At 41.4% G+C, this 14,525-nt stretch overlaps 1 protein-coding gene across 1 annotated transcript in view; it reads right to left on the bottom strand.

Moving 5' to 3' along the window:
* Positions 1 to 252: 252 nt before the first annotated feature.
* The window catches only part of LAPTM4B (lysosomal protein transmembrane 4 beta), a 57,771-nt gene continuing 43,498 nt past the window's right edge, over positions 253 to 14,525 (bottom strand). The window contains 1 exon segment of the mRNA XM_048940025.1: positions 253 to 2,242. Coding sequence (XP_048795982.1) covers positions 2,168 to 2,242 — 75 coding nt within the window. The 3' untranslated portion in view covers positions 253 to 2,167.

Raw genomic sequence — 14,525 nt, forward strand, 5'->3', positions numbered from 1 at the left:
CATGTCACTTCATCAGACTTGGGAAACTGCCTGCACTTCTGGACAACAAACCAAAAGCTTCAATTATCATTTGTTTTTATTGTACAATAAGTTACCTGATAAACTTCCTATTCTTTTCTCTGCTTACGTAGTACAGAGGGAAAGATGGTTGTTTAGTTCATTTACAGAGCAAATCCTACCACGTCAGATTGATTGGAGAGGAATTTGTGTAGGTTTGTTCTTGGAAGTTCAACAAAAATGATTTCCACACTCTTGAGGAAACGCCCCTTTATTGTAGAGAAGTTTGTATACACAGATGTGATGTATCTACAACCAGCTTTTCTCAAACAGATGGCTATTTAAAAACCTTCACAAATCTGTCAGGAATGAAAGAAAACGAAGCTCAGAAGCCCAACCAGCCAGCCCAACCCTCAAATTCAGATAAATTCCCAAAGATAACTACAGTGAGATAATTATAAATGGAGTTATTCTGATGGAAGCAATAGGGCTGTGACAGAAATCGATGGATGGACTTCAGGATGTGTTTGGTCAAAATCATTGTTTATTTTGATCCCAGATTGAATGAACCACAATGTAAAATGCCAAAAGGCAGATTGGAACCTGCATTTCCCAGAGGTGTGGTAGAAGAGTTTGATTCTTCCTTCTATGACCCATGCAAGGACGGGTCACAGTGAGAACCTCTGTGAAAAGAAGCAGTTGGTCCTGTCTTCCCCTGGAAAGCTCTTTTCCAGAAAAAGGCAAGAAAAGCTCCACTCTCCTTTGGGCTGCAGAATGGAGTCAATGCACTGAGTGTGAGAACGGATGTCCTCCTTGGAAAGGGCATGGGCTCCTGTGCCAGCACCTTGGGTCGCAGGGAGATGGCACCTTGGGTCCTTCTGGTGCTCTTCCAAACTGTGGTCCACCTCTGCACTGCCCTTTCCCTGTGCACAGTGGCATCAGCCTGTCAATCACCTTAGAAGGAGAGGAGGCACCACAGGGAGGAGTGGTGAGAGGTAGAGACACACATTCTATTTCCTTGCCCTGATGCTTTCCAATTAAAAGTAGAACCTTCATCAACAACAAAAAAGGTTATATGTGCAGGAGGCACTTCTCTGGGGAACAAAAAAATACCTCACACAAACATTCATGGATGGATGAGACCTGTGAGAAGGATTCTCAGCATTACCAGTTCAGTTACAAAAGGAATCTAAAATCCCCACGTTGGTGTACATGAGAAACACACTAAAAATATCTGCTAATGCTAGAGGAAGTTACATGCATAAGTTTCCCATCGGTTGGGAGCTTGTATCTTAGAATCTGTATAATTTACTTCACGCTCAACAGAACACTGCGATATTTACAGGCACATTCCAATGGGAAAACATTTGCATATTGACTGCGAAAGATGCAGCTTTGTCACCTAACCATGGGGCTTTAAAAACAGGGATCTCGTGACATCAAAGTACTATCTGAGAAGTTTCTAGAGAGGAAAAGGAGGCATAGGCAGGAAGAGAAAATCACCAGTTGCTAAGTTTTGCTCTGAACATTAGAATAGTTGCAGGCTGGGACAGAGTAAGTCCTGCTGGACCACTTGTTCTGGTTCTAACAAGACATCACAGAGTATTACTATGTGTACTCTGACTTCCTATTTTTATTTTTCCCCACTAGATTTGCTTTTTACTAGCCAGGTGAGAATAATATATAAAACTCCTTGCAATAATCATCTTTTTGTAGCACAATAATTTTTTGCAGAACGGGAATGAAACTGTCACTTTTTGGACTTGGTCTGTGTTCTGAAGGTCAAATTGGGCATCTGAGAAAAAAGGTAATGCTTTGGAATTTTTATAAATTAAGGGGGAAAAAAAGGAAATTACTCTGAACCTGTTTGACCTGTTTGATGATGCAAAGTCCTACACTCTCTATGACTGCAAGTGGTCAAAGCTATTCAGTGACTACTGTAACCTTATCACTACCCAGAATTGCTCTGAAACTAGTTCAGCACACAGCTGTAGTTGCAGCAAATTATGAAAACTATCTACAGAATTTTAATCATAAAATTTAGGTTTCAATATGTCAGCAGAACAGCAGTGTGTAACCCATAGATGTTGAAACATGGAAGTGAAATTATCAAACTATTGCTCCGATATCTGAAAAGTAAAGCTATCCTCCCTAGGTGTAGAGCTCCCTCTTATGCTGACACATAAGGTGGTGGAGGATCTTTAGCAGCTCCGTTTGCAGGATCATCATATGGTGGCAGCAGCACCTGCAGGAAAGCAGAAAAAGGTTATACTGTCAAAAAGGATTTTCTTCAGTGTGTCAGTGACAGTAGCTGCCTATTCTGCAGCTGCCCTCTGTCTGGAGAACTTGAACCACATCTCTTGGAAGAGTGCACAGGCTCCTAAGCCAGAGTGAATAAAGTCTCCCGAGCCTCTCCGAAAACTCACTGGAATAGCTAAGAATTACTTTGGAGTGGGGAGAAGGAAAGAAAATTGAAAACAAGTTACCCAATGTCTCAATAAATCTCCACTTTTGTGCTTCGGGGGCTCTCAGCTGTGAGAGGGAAGATATGCATTCCCAGAAGCCCCTCCAGTAAATAACATCTGATAGAAATTAAAGCAGCTTTAATCATATATCAGCCCATTTGCAGGAGGCCAGGCAGCTCCCTGCAACGTGGGAGATGCAAGTTTAAACCACACAGGGAAGACGAAGGATTTGAACCAAGGTTTCAGCTTCTTTAAGCCAGCATGCTAGCTATCGTGCAGCTTTAATGACATCTGCACTGACAGTAAGTAGTTTGCATGTAAAGAAGTGACAGAGCACTCGGCCTGTGAATCCCGGCAGGAACTGAGGGTAAAATAGATGTCTAAACAAAGATGTAGTTTGCATTCCCTGAAATATATCAATAGTGTATAAAAATAACAGTTGTGGTACATTGGCAGAGATACTTTACACAGCTCAATCAATTATTCGTGACGGAATTTCCGAAGTTATAAACATCCTTTCTTGGTCATTAAAGGGCACATGAAGCTGACTGTCTAAACATGCACAGGGAAAATCCTGACTGCACTGAAGTCAATGGAAACTTTGCTATGAGAGGATTTCTTTTTAAATAAATTGATAATCTGCTTTCTTCAAAGAAACGTTCATAGTCACTAAGCTTGGACCTCATCCACAGCATGTTAAAATCAGTGGGAATCTTCCTATTGATTTAAGTAGACACTGGATCTGTTATTTGTAGGATGGTTCCAAGCATGATTCATATAATACTTATGTGAGTTTACAAACGTGCACTGATGACTGTGTTCAAGTACACATGTTCAAGTGCACATGTTCACTGGATTACAAAACAGATACCTTGGCATCTGCTGCTCTCAATCAAAAAGTTTCACTATTTAGAAAAGGAAATTATCAGTCATTGCTCTTTATCAGTACCATATGTTTAAGTTTCTAAATGCAGTATATGATAGATACATCAACTACAACATCTAAAAAGCTCTGTATTAAAATGAATTTAATTATGTCAGGATGAAAGGGTGTAAGCAATTTATGGCAGACCACTTATCTAATTAAATTATAACAACATTTAGAACTTTGTAAAATACTGTGATAAAAATTGTAAGTATACATTACAATGTAACCTCAGTAAATCACCCTGCTAGAACATGTAAACTGTGAAGAACACTAAAACTGAGATCTCCCTGGTGCTGACCATTAATTTACTACTCTTAAAAGTCTCTGGTAAAAGCCTTCTGTTTCTAAAAAAAAAGGCACTATTTCTAAAATGTACTGGAACATATTCATTAGCATTGTGAAACAGTGTAATTTGTAATTCGATGTAATCCACAAATGATTCTAAAAGTGAATCAAGTTCACTTTGAGATGTTAGCTTTCTTTTTTGTATTTCTGTAATGCTCTGCCGCAAACTATTGTCTATTTCTTTCAAGTTCAGCATCCATTTCACTAGACATAATAAGAAATTACAGCAGATTCATTTCCAAAAGCTGTCAATTTCCTAAATCTACTAGTTAATTAATAGAGAACAACACCTCTCCCTGTGCTGCACTTCTCTCTCTTTTAGTTCAGTTATGGAACCATAGAATTACTAAGGTTGGAAAGACCACTAAGATCATCTAGTCAAACCATCAACCCATGCCTGCGAGTACTCTAGACCATGCCACTCAGTGCAACATTGACCCTCTTCTTGAACACCTCCCTGGGCAGGCTGTTCCAATACCTCATCACGCTTCCTGAGCTAATATCCAACCTGGACCTCCCCTAGTGCATCTTAAGGCATTACGTTTTGTTAGCTGGGAGAGGAGGTTGACCCCCACCTCACCACAATCTCCTTTCAGGCAATTGTAGAGAGTGGCAAGGTCCCCCATGAGCCTCCTTCAGATGGAATGATCTTAGTTCCCTCAGCTGCTCCCCCTCTCTAAGTCTTGTGCTCCAATCACCCCATTAACTTTGTTGCCCTTCTCTTGACATATTCCAGGGCCTCTATGTCTTTCTTGTAGCAAGGGGCCCAAAACAACACAGCACAGCCCCACAAGTGCCCAGTACAGAAGGATGATCACCTCCCTGCTCCTGTTGCCTGCACTATTTCTGATACAAGACAGGATGCCGTTGGCCTTCTTGGCCACCTGGTCACACTACTGGCTCATGTTCAGCCAGTGCCAACTAACATGCCCAAGTCCTTTTCCTCCATGCAGCTTTCCAGCCACTCTGCTCCAGGCTTCTAGCGATGCATGGGGTTGTGGCCAAAGCGTAGGACCAGGCACTTGGTCTTGTTAAAGCTAAAATAACTGTTGTTACATTAAAATCACTACTCTAGCATTGTGGTTACTGTCATTCCTGAAGAATTTGCTTTTTCACTCCCTTCACTCTTGTACAAAGTGAAATCCCCCAAGTAGGAGAAGAGCTTCTCAGCAAGTCTTTTTACCATGCTCTGAAGACATGAATGTTCTGTTAAGTTCTATGGACCTAAAAATCATACATACATCACTAACGCCAAGGAGCCTCATCAAATGCGTTCTCAACAGTTTTGTAAGAAGTGAGAGGAGATTGGAGCATCAACAGGAGTCACTTTGGAGAAGCCATTGGCCATTCCTAAGGCATCTGAACTTCTATTGCAATATTCAAGGCATATAGGTTATTATCTAGGGAGGCTATTAAAGAAGTCCAGAAGTTTTGCATTAAATTATCTACAGTGTAAGGCTACAGTGTTTGCAATTGTCTGTAAGGTGTATAGTCACTTTATTGCTGGTAAGGGTTGTTTATCTTAGCTGTTCCCTTAGTGATGAATTTTACAAGCTTATTCTCCAGAGATTTTCATGTTTAAATACCCCAATCTTGCATTTCTTTGACATGAACAGAATCGTGAGATAAAAAAAGGAAAAGTGTATAATAAGCAGAATTCAAAATTACTTCCTTTGCATTTGCATAGCAGTGTTTGAGTTATAAAAAAAAAAAAAAAGTATGGGATGCTTAATAAAGATTAATAGGAATGCACATGATGGACAAAACTTGGAGGAGAGCAGGCAGAGTTTATGGAATACACCACAGCACCATGTGGGACTCCAAGTATATCACATTGTTAGTACAGTAAAAGTCTTTTAATCTAATTTAACTGTTTTACTTTCAGTCAGTATGTTTTTGTTACTGTTACTTAATCATTTGTCAGCTGTAAGGCTAGTAATCATTCAGATTCCAAGATGATTTGAAAAGCTCTTCAAGCACTCTAATAAGATAATACATATAAAACAAAACAAAATAAAATATGTTTTGAAAATATATTTTATGAAAAACTTAACATGAGTCAACAGTGTGCTGTTGCAGCCTGGAAGGCCAATGGTATCCTGGGTTCCATCCAAAGAGGGGTGGTCAGCAGGGAGAAGGTCCCCTCTGTACTGCCCTCATGAGCTGGAGTACTGCATCCAGGTCTGAGGCCCCCAGCACAGAAAAGATGTGGAGCTTTTGGATGGGGTCCTTAGGAGGGCCATGAAGACAATCCAAGGGCTAGAGCATCTCTCCTATGAAGACAGCCTTGTTCAGCCTTGAAAAGAGGAGGCTGTGGGGAGACCTCATTCCAGCCTTCCAGTATTTAAAGGGACGTTATAAACAGGGAAATCAACCTTTTGCAAGGGTAGAGCGTGATAGGACAAGAGGAAATGGTTTTAAACTAAAGGAAGGGAGATTTAGGTTAGATGTTAGAGGGAAGCTTTTTACTGAGAGAGTGGTGAGGTGCTGGAACACATTGCCCAGAGAGCTTGTGGATGCTCCATCCCTAGAGGTGTTCAGGGCCAGGTTGGATGGGGCACTGGGCAGTCTGACCTAGCATTTGATCTAATGGCTGGCAACCCTGCCTGTGGAAGGGGGGTCAGAACTTGATGATACTTGAGATTCCTTCCAACCCAAGCCATTCTATGATATGATACTTATAAATCTTGCAGCTCTGTTTTTGACAGGAACAGTTTCAGGTCATTACTTCCCCTAATATTTTCTCTGCCTTTTCACAGTTAAGTCAATTTTGGCCAAATGGAGAAATATAAAAGCTGAATTATCTCATCTTTTAACTACTTACTCTTGAAATGGTTACAAAAATCTCAAGGAAGAGAGAATTCCATTTGAATTTTAATGGATTAATTTATACCAAACTAGATGAAATGATAATCACGACACTTCTCTCATGTCTTATCTTAATTTTAAATCTCAGTGTGATATAATGGAAGCAGATAAGTGCCTTGGTCATAAACTGCTTGGTTACTGCAACAAAATATGCTCTCCAAAGACCTAACATGGAAGAAGCCAGTAACTTAGTGAAAGGATAAATTCAAAAGCTGGAGAAGTATACAGAAACACTCCATTCAGTCTTATCTGAGAACCTAATTAGGATAGGTACAGCCTAAAATAATTAGTGAATGACAAAAGCATAAGCATACTTTAGGTCCATGGTATCCCCTAAGACAACTGAAGGATCTTGCTTCCTGAGCACTACATTTGAGCATTTCGTTGCCTGTTCATTGCTCCAGAACTAATGTTTACAGAGTATTTGAGACTGTCACTTGAAAATTATTACAGTGAGTAAATACAGAGGGCCCCCATTTTATGGAACTCACTGATTCCTGTGAAGCAAAACCCTGTATTTTTATGGCTAGACAAACTAGCACATTTGTAAGGTTAGGGTTCAGTTCCACTGGATGCCTAAAACCTAAAAGAAGAAAGGTTCTAACTTCTTTCACAACCCCTATAACTGTATTTAAGAATCTCATAGGGTTGTTATATCATCCTTTAATATGCAGCCAGAAAAGGAGGTGACATTACTCACTGTTTGTATAATGTGACAAAAACGTTGCCCAGAGACTGTGAGATCAGAGCTGTAGGGGCTCCCAAACCAACAGGATTCAAACCCACATCTCCCAATTCTCAGATAAATTTCTCAGACACAGGGATAGGCTGGAAGGGCTATTTCCCACCCTTCTGTTGTCAGAGCAAAGCCAAGTATGAAAGAAACTATGGGAAAGGAAGGTAATAAGACAAAGTGTGACTCTGTAACTCCATAGTTAGTACTTAGGTGAAACGGAGAGAGTGAGTCCTGAGTGCTGAGCTTTGCACCCAGTGCCATTTAAGCGTTTGGTAATAAGCAGTCTTGCTTTATAGCATGCAGGAGAAATCCAGAAGTAACTCATAAGAAATCCTGGTTCTTTGTTAGCTGCTGTCATCCCACTTATTTGGATAGCTGTATTACATAAGTGTCTCTCTATTACAAGGAACATGATCTTCACTGGGAGAAATAATTACCATATGAGTTTCCAATAGCTGTAACGCGTTCGGTTAATATGATCATATGTCATTTCTTATTTTTTACATTCTAGTTAATCTATTTTGGGAGAATAAGTTTTTAAAGTCATTACTTAGAAACATGTCTAAAAAGAAACAAAAGCAAATATTTGTAGATTCAAATGGTTTGGAATCAATCTTACCCCAAGGTCTCCTGGGAGGTAAGGAGGAATTGCATAATTTCAATAATCCTTCCATCTTTTTTGCAAATGTTTCCCCACTAACCTGAACCTTCACTAGAAAGTTTTTTTTTTTTTCTTCAGCATTTGTGCAAGTTCTCTCATATTGCTACATGTACTCCAGTTTTAACTCAAGATCTTGGATCTGTTTGGTGTCTAGTCCATCTGTAGAGGACAAAATGTGCTTAGTCCTGTGTGAGTAAACTTAAATATCTGAGTAATCAATTATTTCTGCATTCTTGAGAGCCTGACCCACAACTCACTGAATAGAAATCTTTGGATCACATTTTCCTGTGCAATGTGTATTTTTTCTCTGAGTGGAAGTGTACAATTAACACAAGCAGCTTCTGGTTTGAACTGCTGGCAACAATGTGAAACCTTTGTGAGTTCCCACAGAAGAACAGAAACAAACACTATTAGAGACAGCTCTACACTACTTTTTTCAGACACTTTCTAGAACAGATATATATGTGCTTGATAATGTCAAAAAAAGCTACAGATTAAAAATTTCTACTCTAAGTGCTGATGGTGGTAGTCAGCATTCAAGATGTTCTCTCAGACTTTCACTGCCAGACCCATCAGCCCTTCAATCTACTGTCTGTAAACCCAGGATTGTTATATAAAATATAGAATACATTTGGAAAACAATATTCTATACATCAATCAGGTTAGATAAGAAAATTGTAACAAATACAAATTCACTGTAAAATAATTTAAATTCTGATTTTTCAAATATGAAATGAAACGGAGCCAGCTGCTGCCCAGTGTTTGGAATTCTTCCTGTGGCATGAACAAGACCCATCCCCACGTATCAAAATGAGCGGTGTGTTCTGGGACCAGCCCTATGAATCCTCTGTACTTCAACAACTGCTCTGCAAAATGCAGAGTATCACTTCTTCATAAATCTGGAAGGAATACGTGCTTGGATTCTACTTCACAATCAAGTGATTATCTTCCAGTTCTCTGTCACCCAGAGGAGCACTTCCAAGGCACAGCAACTTCCAGATTTACTTCTAAAGAGCCCATGGGGCAATGTGAATACATTTCAGGGTCTGACAGCAAACAATAGCTATGAGCTATTCATTAAAAGCATTAAAATTAAAATTCATAAAAGGACTTCACACTACATCAAAACACAATACATAAACAGGGACATATGATCAACACACAATTGGAGTAGAATTAAAGTCACTGCTACGGCAATCCAGTCATGACCCTGTCTGGGACCTTTTGAGTTTTAACAAATAATTTGACTTTCTCATGGGAAGATTTCCCATTTGTAAAGCAGGAACACTGTTTGAAACATCTTGAAAGACAGATTTCATTGAATCATTGGGGAAGGGATTGGAGGGGCTGTTAAAGATCATCTAGTTCCAACCCTGCGATGGGCAGGGCTGCCACCCACCAGACCAGCCTGCCAAGGGCCCCACCCAGCCTGCTCTTAAATGCCTCCAGGGATGGGGTACCCACAACTCTCTGGGCAGCCTGTGCCAGCACATCACCACCCTCCAAATAAAAAATTTCTTCTTAACATCTAAACTAAATCTTCCTTGTTTCAGTTTAAATCCATTCCTCCTTGTCCTGTTGCTACCTACCTGCATAAAAAGTTGTTCCCCTCTTCTGCTTGTAAGCTCATTTTTAGTATTGGAAGATAGCACTGAGGTCTCACTGGAGCCATCTCTTCTTGAAGCTGAACAATCCCAGCTCCCTCAATTTTTCTTCATAAGAGAGTCCTATGATAATCTTCATGGCACTCCTCTGGACCTTCTTTAACAGCTCCACATCTTTCCTGTACTGGGGCTCCTAGGCCTGGACACAGTACTCCAGAAGGAGCCTCATAAGGGCAGTGCAGAGGGGACTATCCCCTCACTCTCCCTGCTGTCAACCCCCTTTTGATGCAGTCCAGGGCCTACTGTTGGCCTTCTGGGCTGCAGGAGCACAATGCTTTCTCATGTCCAGCTTTTCACTCATCAGGACCACTAAATCAATTTAAAACCCTCTTGGCTGAAACTTGCATATGGCTGTATGAGACAGGGAGTAAACTGTGGATACGCTTACAACCTAAGTATATATTTGCAGAGAATTTGACCTGTACCTGGAAATGTTTACCCCCAGTGCCTCATCACAGCCACAGTACATAGCAGTACATCTCATCCTCCTGCAGCAGTGACTTCTGCTTCCCAGACACCCAGGCCATTATCAGTAATCTCTATGACAGGCCCAGGCAGACATCATGATGATAAAGTCTTTACTGAGAGGGCAGTGAGACACTGGAACAGGTTGTCCAGTGAGATTGTGGATGCCCCCTCCCTAAAAGCACTCAAAGCCAGGCTGGATGGGGCTGTGAGCTACCTGGTCTAAAGGGATGTGTCCCTGCCTATAGCAGTGGGTTGGAACTAGATGATCTTAAAGGTCCCTTCCAACCCAAACCATTCTGTGATTCTATGAATCTACGATATCCAGGGAGGAGAGAGGGCAAAAGAAGCATTTTGTTTCAAGCAGCTGATGTAGAAAGTATCAGTAGGTACAGGCTTTCCTTCCTGTTTAATTAGGGAGAGAGAGTAACCACAAAGTGAATAGTGATAGACAGAGTATGGCAGAGCCAGAGCAAGAATCGTGAAGTGCTGTTGGGTAAAAGTGCTGAACCACAGGAATTTCCTCATTCAGGAACCTCTGTCCAACATGCAGCCCCAGCACAGTGATGGGAGGAGAGCTGGCACGGGCTGCAGGCTGACATAAAGCATTACTGCATGTCTTCTTGGCTGTGGCTGGTCTTTTAGCCTTTTCTTTCTGAATTCAGGATGAAGCTTCTCCTCAGTGTAACACAGAGCTGATGCATTGGATTCAGGGAAAACTTGATTGTGATCTGAAATTTCAAGCAGCACAAGCCCAATTGCACTTGTTCTCCACTCTGGGTTCATTTCAGTGATCCTATGAGATCAACTACCTAACTGTACCAGTCTAAGAATGTAAAAGTACAGGTTGATAAATGTACAGGTGTTCTGTGGTCTGAAGGAGTTTTCAGACCACAAAATATTGTCCAATTATATTTTCTAATTTCATGTTGACTTCTTTTCTTTCCTGTGATTCACCTCTTCAAGAGGAGAGGGATTTCCTTCCATAGCTGTGGTGCTGTGAGAAGCCATTAACTGCAGCCTAGACAACTTTCATCTGTGGGGAAGCAAGCAAGCAGTTTACAAACAGCACAAAGCCCTGAAGCTGAGGAGGAACAGCCCCCAGACAGCAGCACATGCAGGAGACTCTCAGCTGGGAGCAGCTCTGCAGAGAAGAGCCTAGTGGTCCTGGTAGACACCAAGTTGAACGTGAGCCAGCAATGTGCCCTTGCAAATAAGAAGGCCAATGGTATTCTGGGCTGCATTAGGCAAAGTTTTGCCAGCAGGTCACAAGAGGTGATCCTATCTACTCAGTACTGGTGGATAGCACACCTGGAGTACTTTGTCCAGTTCTGGGCCCATCCAGAGTGACCTGGACATTTTGGAAGATGTCCAGCACAGGTCCACCAAAATGCTGCAGGGCATGGAGCACCTCCCCTGTTAGGAGAGGCTGAGAGAGCTGGCACTGCCCAGGCTGGAGAAAAGGAGGCTCAGGGGAGATCTCATCAGTGTCTGTATCTGAAGGAAGGGTGCCAAGAGGATGCAGCCATGCTCCTTTCAGTAGTGCCCAGTGCCAGGACCAGAGACAATGGGCACAAACTGGAGCACGGGAGTTCACTCTGAGCACCAGGCAGTGCAGTGCCGGAGCACTTGCATGAGTTGCCCAGTAGCTGTGAGGTTTCTTCACTGGAAACCTTCAGAAGCTGCCTGGCCATGGGCCTGGGCCCCCTGCTCTGGGTGTCCCTGCTGTCCCAGCAGGACTGGCCAGATGGCCTAGAGGGCTCTGCCAGCCTCGGCCATCCTGAAGTTCTGTAATTTTGATGTTACATAAAAAAATACTTTTGTTGGCTTGCTATAAAATCTGTGACTTGATATTTTATTGAATTTCCCCTATTTCTTTTCCTAAGGCAGAGAGACATTTTTTCTTGTTTACCTTTTTTGCAACTTGTGATTTTAAAGATCTCTGTCACATTCTTTTCTTGTTCTGTCTCTCTTCCAACTGAGGATCCTCACGTCCCTGCAGAACAGTCTTCACTTAATTCTGTAATACTAAGTAACTTATTTGGCACTTTTGAGTCCAGAATAAAGCAGATTTCCAAGGCCAGGCACATTAGAGAAGCAGGAAAGGTGCTGGAGAGGGAGCTGGCCTCAATCTGAATGATGCTTCCTTCACACTCAGGAGACTGCCAGGCTTTTTCCTCTACATGACTTCTGCTCTTCCAGTTGAGATCAGTTATGCCACGGAAGCAATTCTTTTTCTTTGCTGCTTATAAATATCTGAATTGGCTGCTCTGGTCACATGAGTGCAGTCAAAGGAACCTCTTTTCAGGAGAGTAGAAAGTGATGTTTACAAAAATCTTCCCATCTGCCTATTTTTCCTTCCTCTGTCTTCAGATAAACAACCTCTGGATACAGAGCCAGAGTTTCATATTAGTGCCAGATAGCATTTAATATCAAATGAGAAATGTTTTACTTTGCTGTATTCACAGATGTGCTTCCTTGAAAAGTTTGCCCAAAACATTCTAGTTAATTGCTATTGGTTTAAGCGTTTCATGATTCTGTCAAAAGATTCATGAATCTGTCAAATCCCAGGAGACCTTCCTCTCAACATGGACAGGAAGTATTGTCATGTTTTTATGCTTGCATTTCCATTGGAAACCACACTAGAATGATTGCAGATGGAATAACTGGAAGCAGACTAGCTTGGAGACAACTTATAACTGAATGATTGAAAAAGTAGGCCTCAGTGCTGCAAAATCTTCTGTATAGAGTCAGGGTTTTCACAAAACTGCTCATTTATTTATTATTATTTAAGCCACCAGCTCTCCAAGACACTGTTTAAGAAACTTTACATGATTTACTTATGCATTTCTATAATGAAACAAAATGGTTTCATCACTGCAGATAGATGTATAAATGTATGTATTACTAGGGCACAGCAATATTTAGAAACAGATTGTGATTGCTCTTGCATGGGAAGAAAATTGGATTGAGGAAGCTATTGTCTATTTTTTCATCATGCACAACCTCATAAAAGTCATCCAGAATAATGATGTAATTATCCTCTCTGTTCAAAGCATGGAGAGATAGTGCACCTCAGGCCACAGAAGCCTTTCTGCATCTTGGCCAGCCCTCTGCTGCTGCGTCTCCCGTTGTGCATCATGATCTCGTGTGGACAGCCTCATCATTCATGCTTTCAAAACGCATTTAGTGGATGAGCATGTGATTCCTAAGGGAGCACTGGATTGCATGTCACCAGTACTGATGACTTGGAGAAGTACATTATGGCTCAGTGTAACAAATGGTTGATGTGCTGTCCTGAGTGCACACACTGTGAGAGCACACTAATCTTTCAACTGACATTTTTATTACTAACATCCACCTCCAACCTTGTCGCCTCTTATAATTACATTTGCTCCCACTCCAGAGTTTACAAGATGAAGTTAACCTATAGATAGCTCCCAAGGGGCAGCCAAATTGTTTAATAGTAGTGGTCATCTCCCAGGAGTGTTGTTATCAGGTGTGCCTGCACTACAGATAGAATCATAGGATGATTCTAGGTACTGTTGGAAAGACTTCCATCTTATGTTTATCTCACACCAGATGGACTGTTCTGCTCTCTCTGTCTAGGGATGTGGACAGTCATCTTTGCACACCACAGCAGAGATAGGCCAATTGTAAAATCTGGAGGCAGATTTTGATCTCATTATAACTTTGGGAGCAGTAAGATACGGGACTTTGAGATGTCCAGTTCTGTCTTCCATCAATATTTCTCACTAATTACTATTTTTATACAAGCACATTCTTTTTGTGTCACTAATATAAAATACAGTTTGTCTTGCACAATGCGCTTAGGCATTTCCTAGTGAAAACAGAAAGAAAATCCTTGTTTATAACAAAATTACTGTAACACTGCATTAAGACTACAAAGCACCAGTGTCAAGAAAGGTGATGAAATGGCAGCTTGCGATAAAAGCCTTACATTTATGTAGAAATCTCTTAATGTTTGTAAATCACATTTGTAAAGCACCTGTCAAACAGAAGCTCTCATGAATTTTTAATTTTTTTTTTAAATCTGGCACATGACTGACAGTTCAGCCATTCTGGAGTTAAGCAAAGTTTGCTATGGCATTCATTTAAATCAGATGTCACTTTCCTCACTGCTCGTAAGACAGAAGACTGAGACTGTGAGCGCTGTGCAGACCAGGACAGGCTGCAACGGAGGAAGGAAGCCTGATTTCTATAGTCTTGAGGGAGGCTTGGGAAGAAAGCAACTGCTCTACTGGAAGATCTCGCCTTTATGGAAAATGAATACAGACTGGACAAAGGGTCCAGAATTCACCAGAAGCTGCTCACTGCAGGAAGTCAGTCTTCTAGACAACTGTCACACCCTCAGCAAAACAATGGCAGCTGCACA

This window comes from Lagopus muta, chromosome 3 (assembly GCF_023343835.1).
Source record: "Lagopus muta isolate bLagMut1 chromosome 3, bLagMut1 primary, whole genome shotgun sequence".
Classification (NCBI taxonomy): domain Eukaryota; kingdom Metazoa; phylum Chordata; class Aves; order Galliformes; family Phasianidae; genus Lagopus; species Lagopus muta.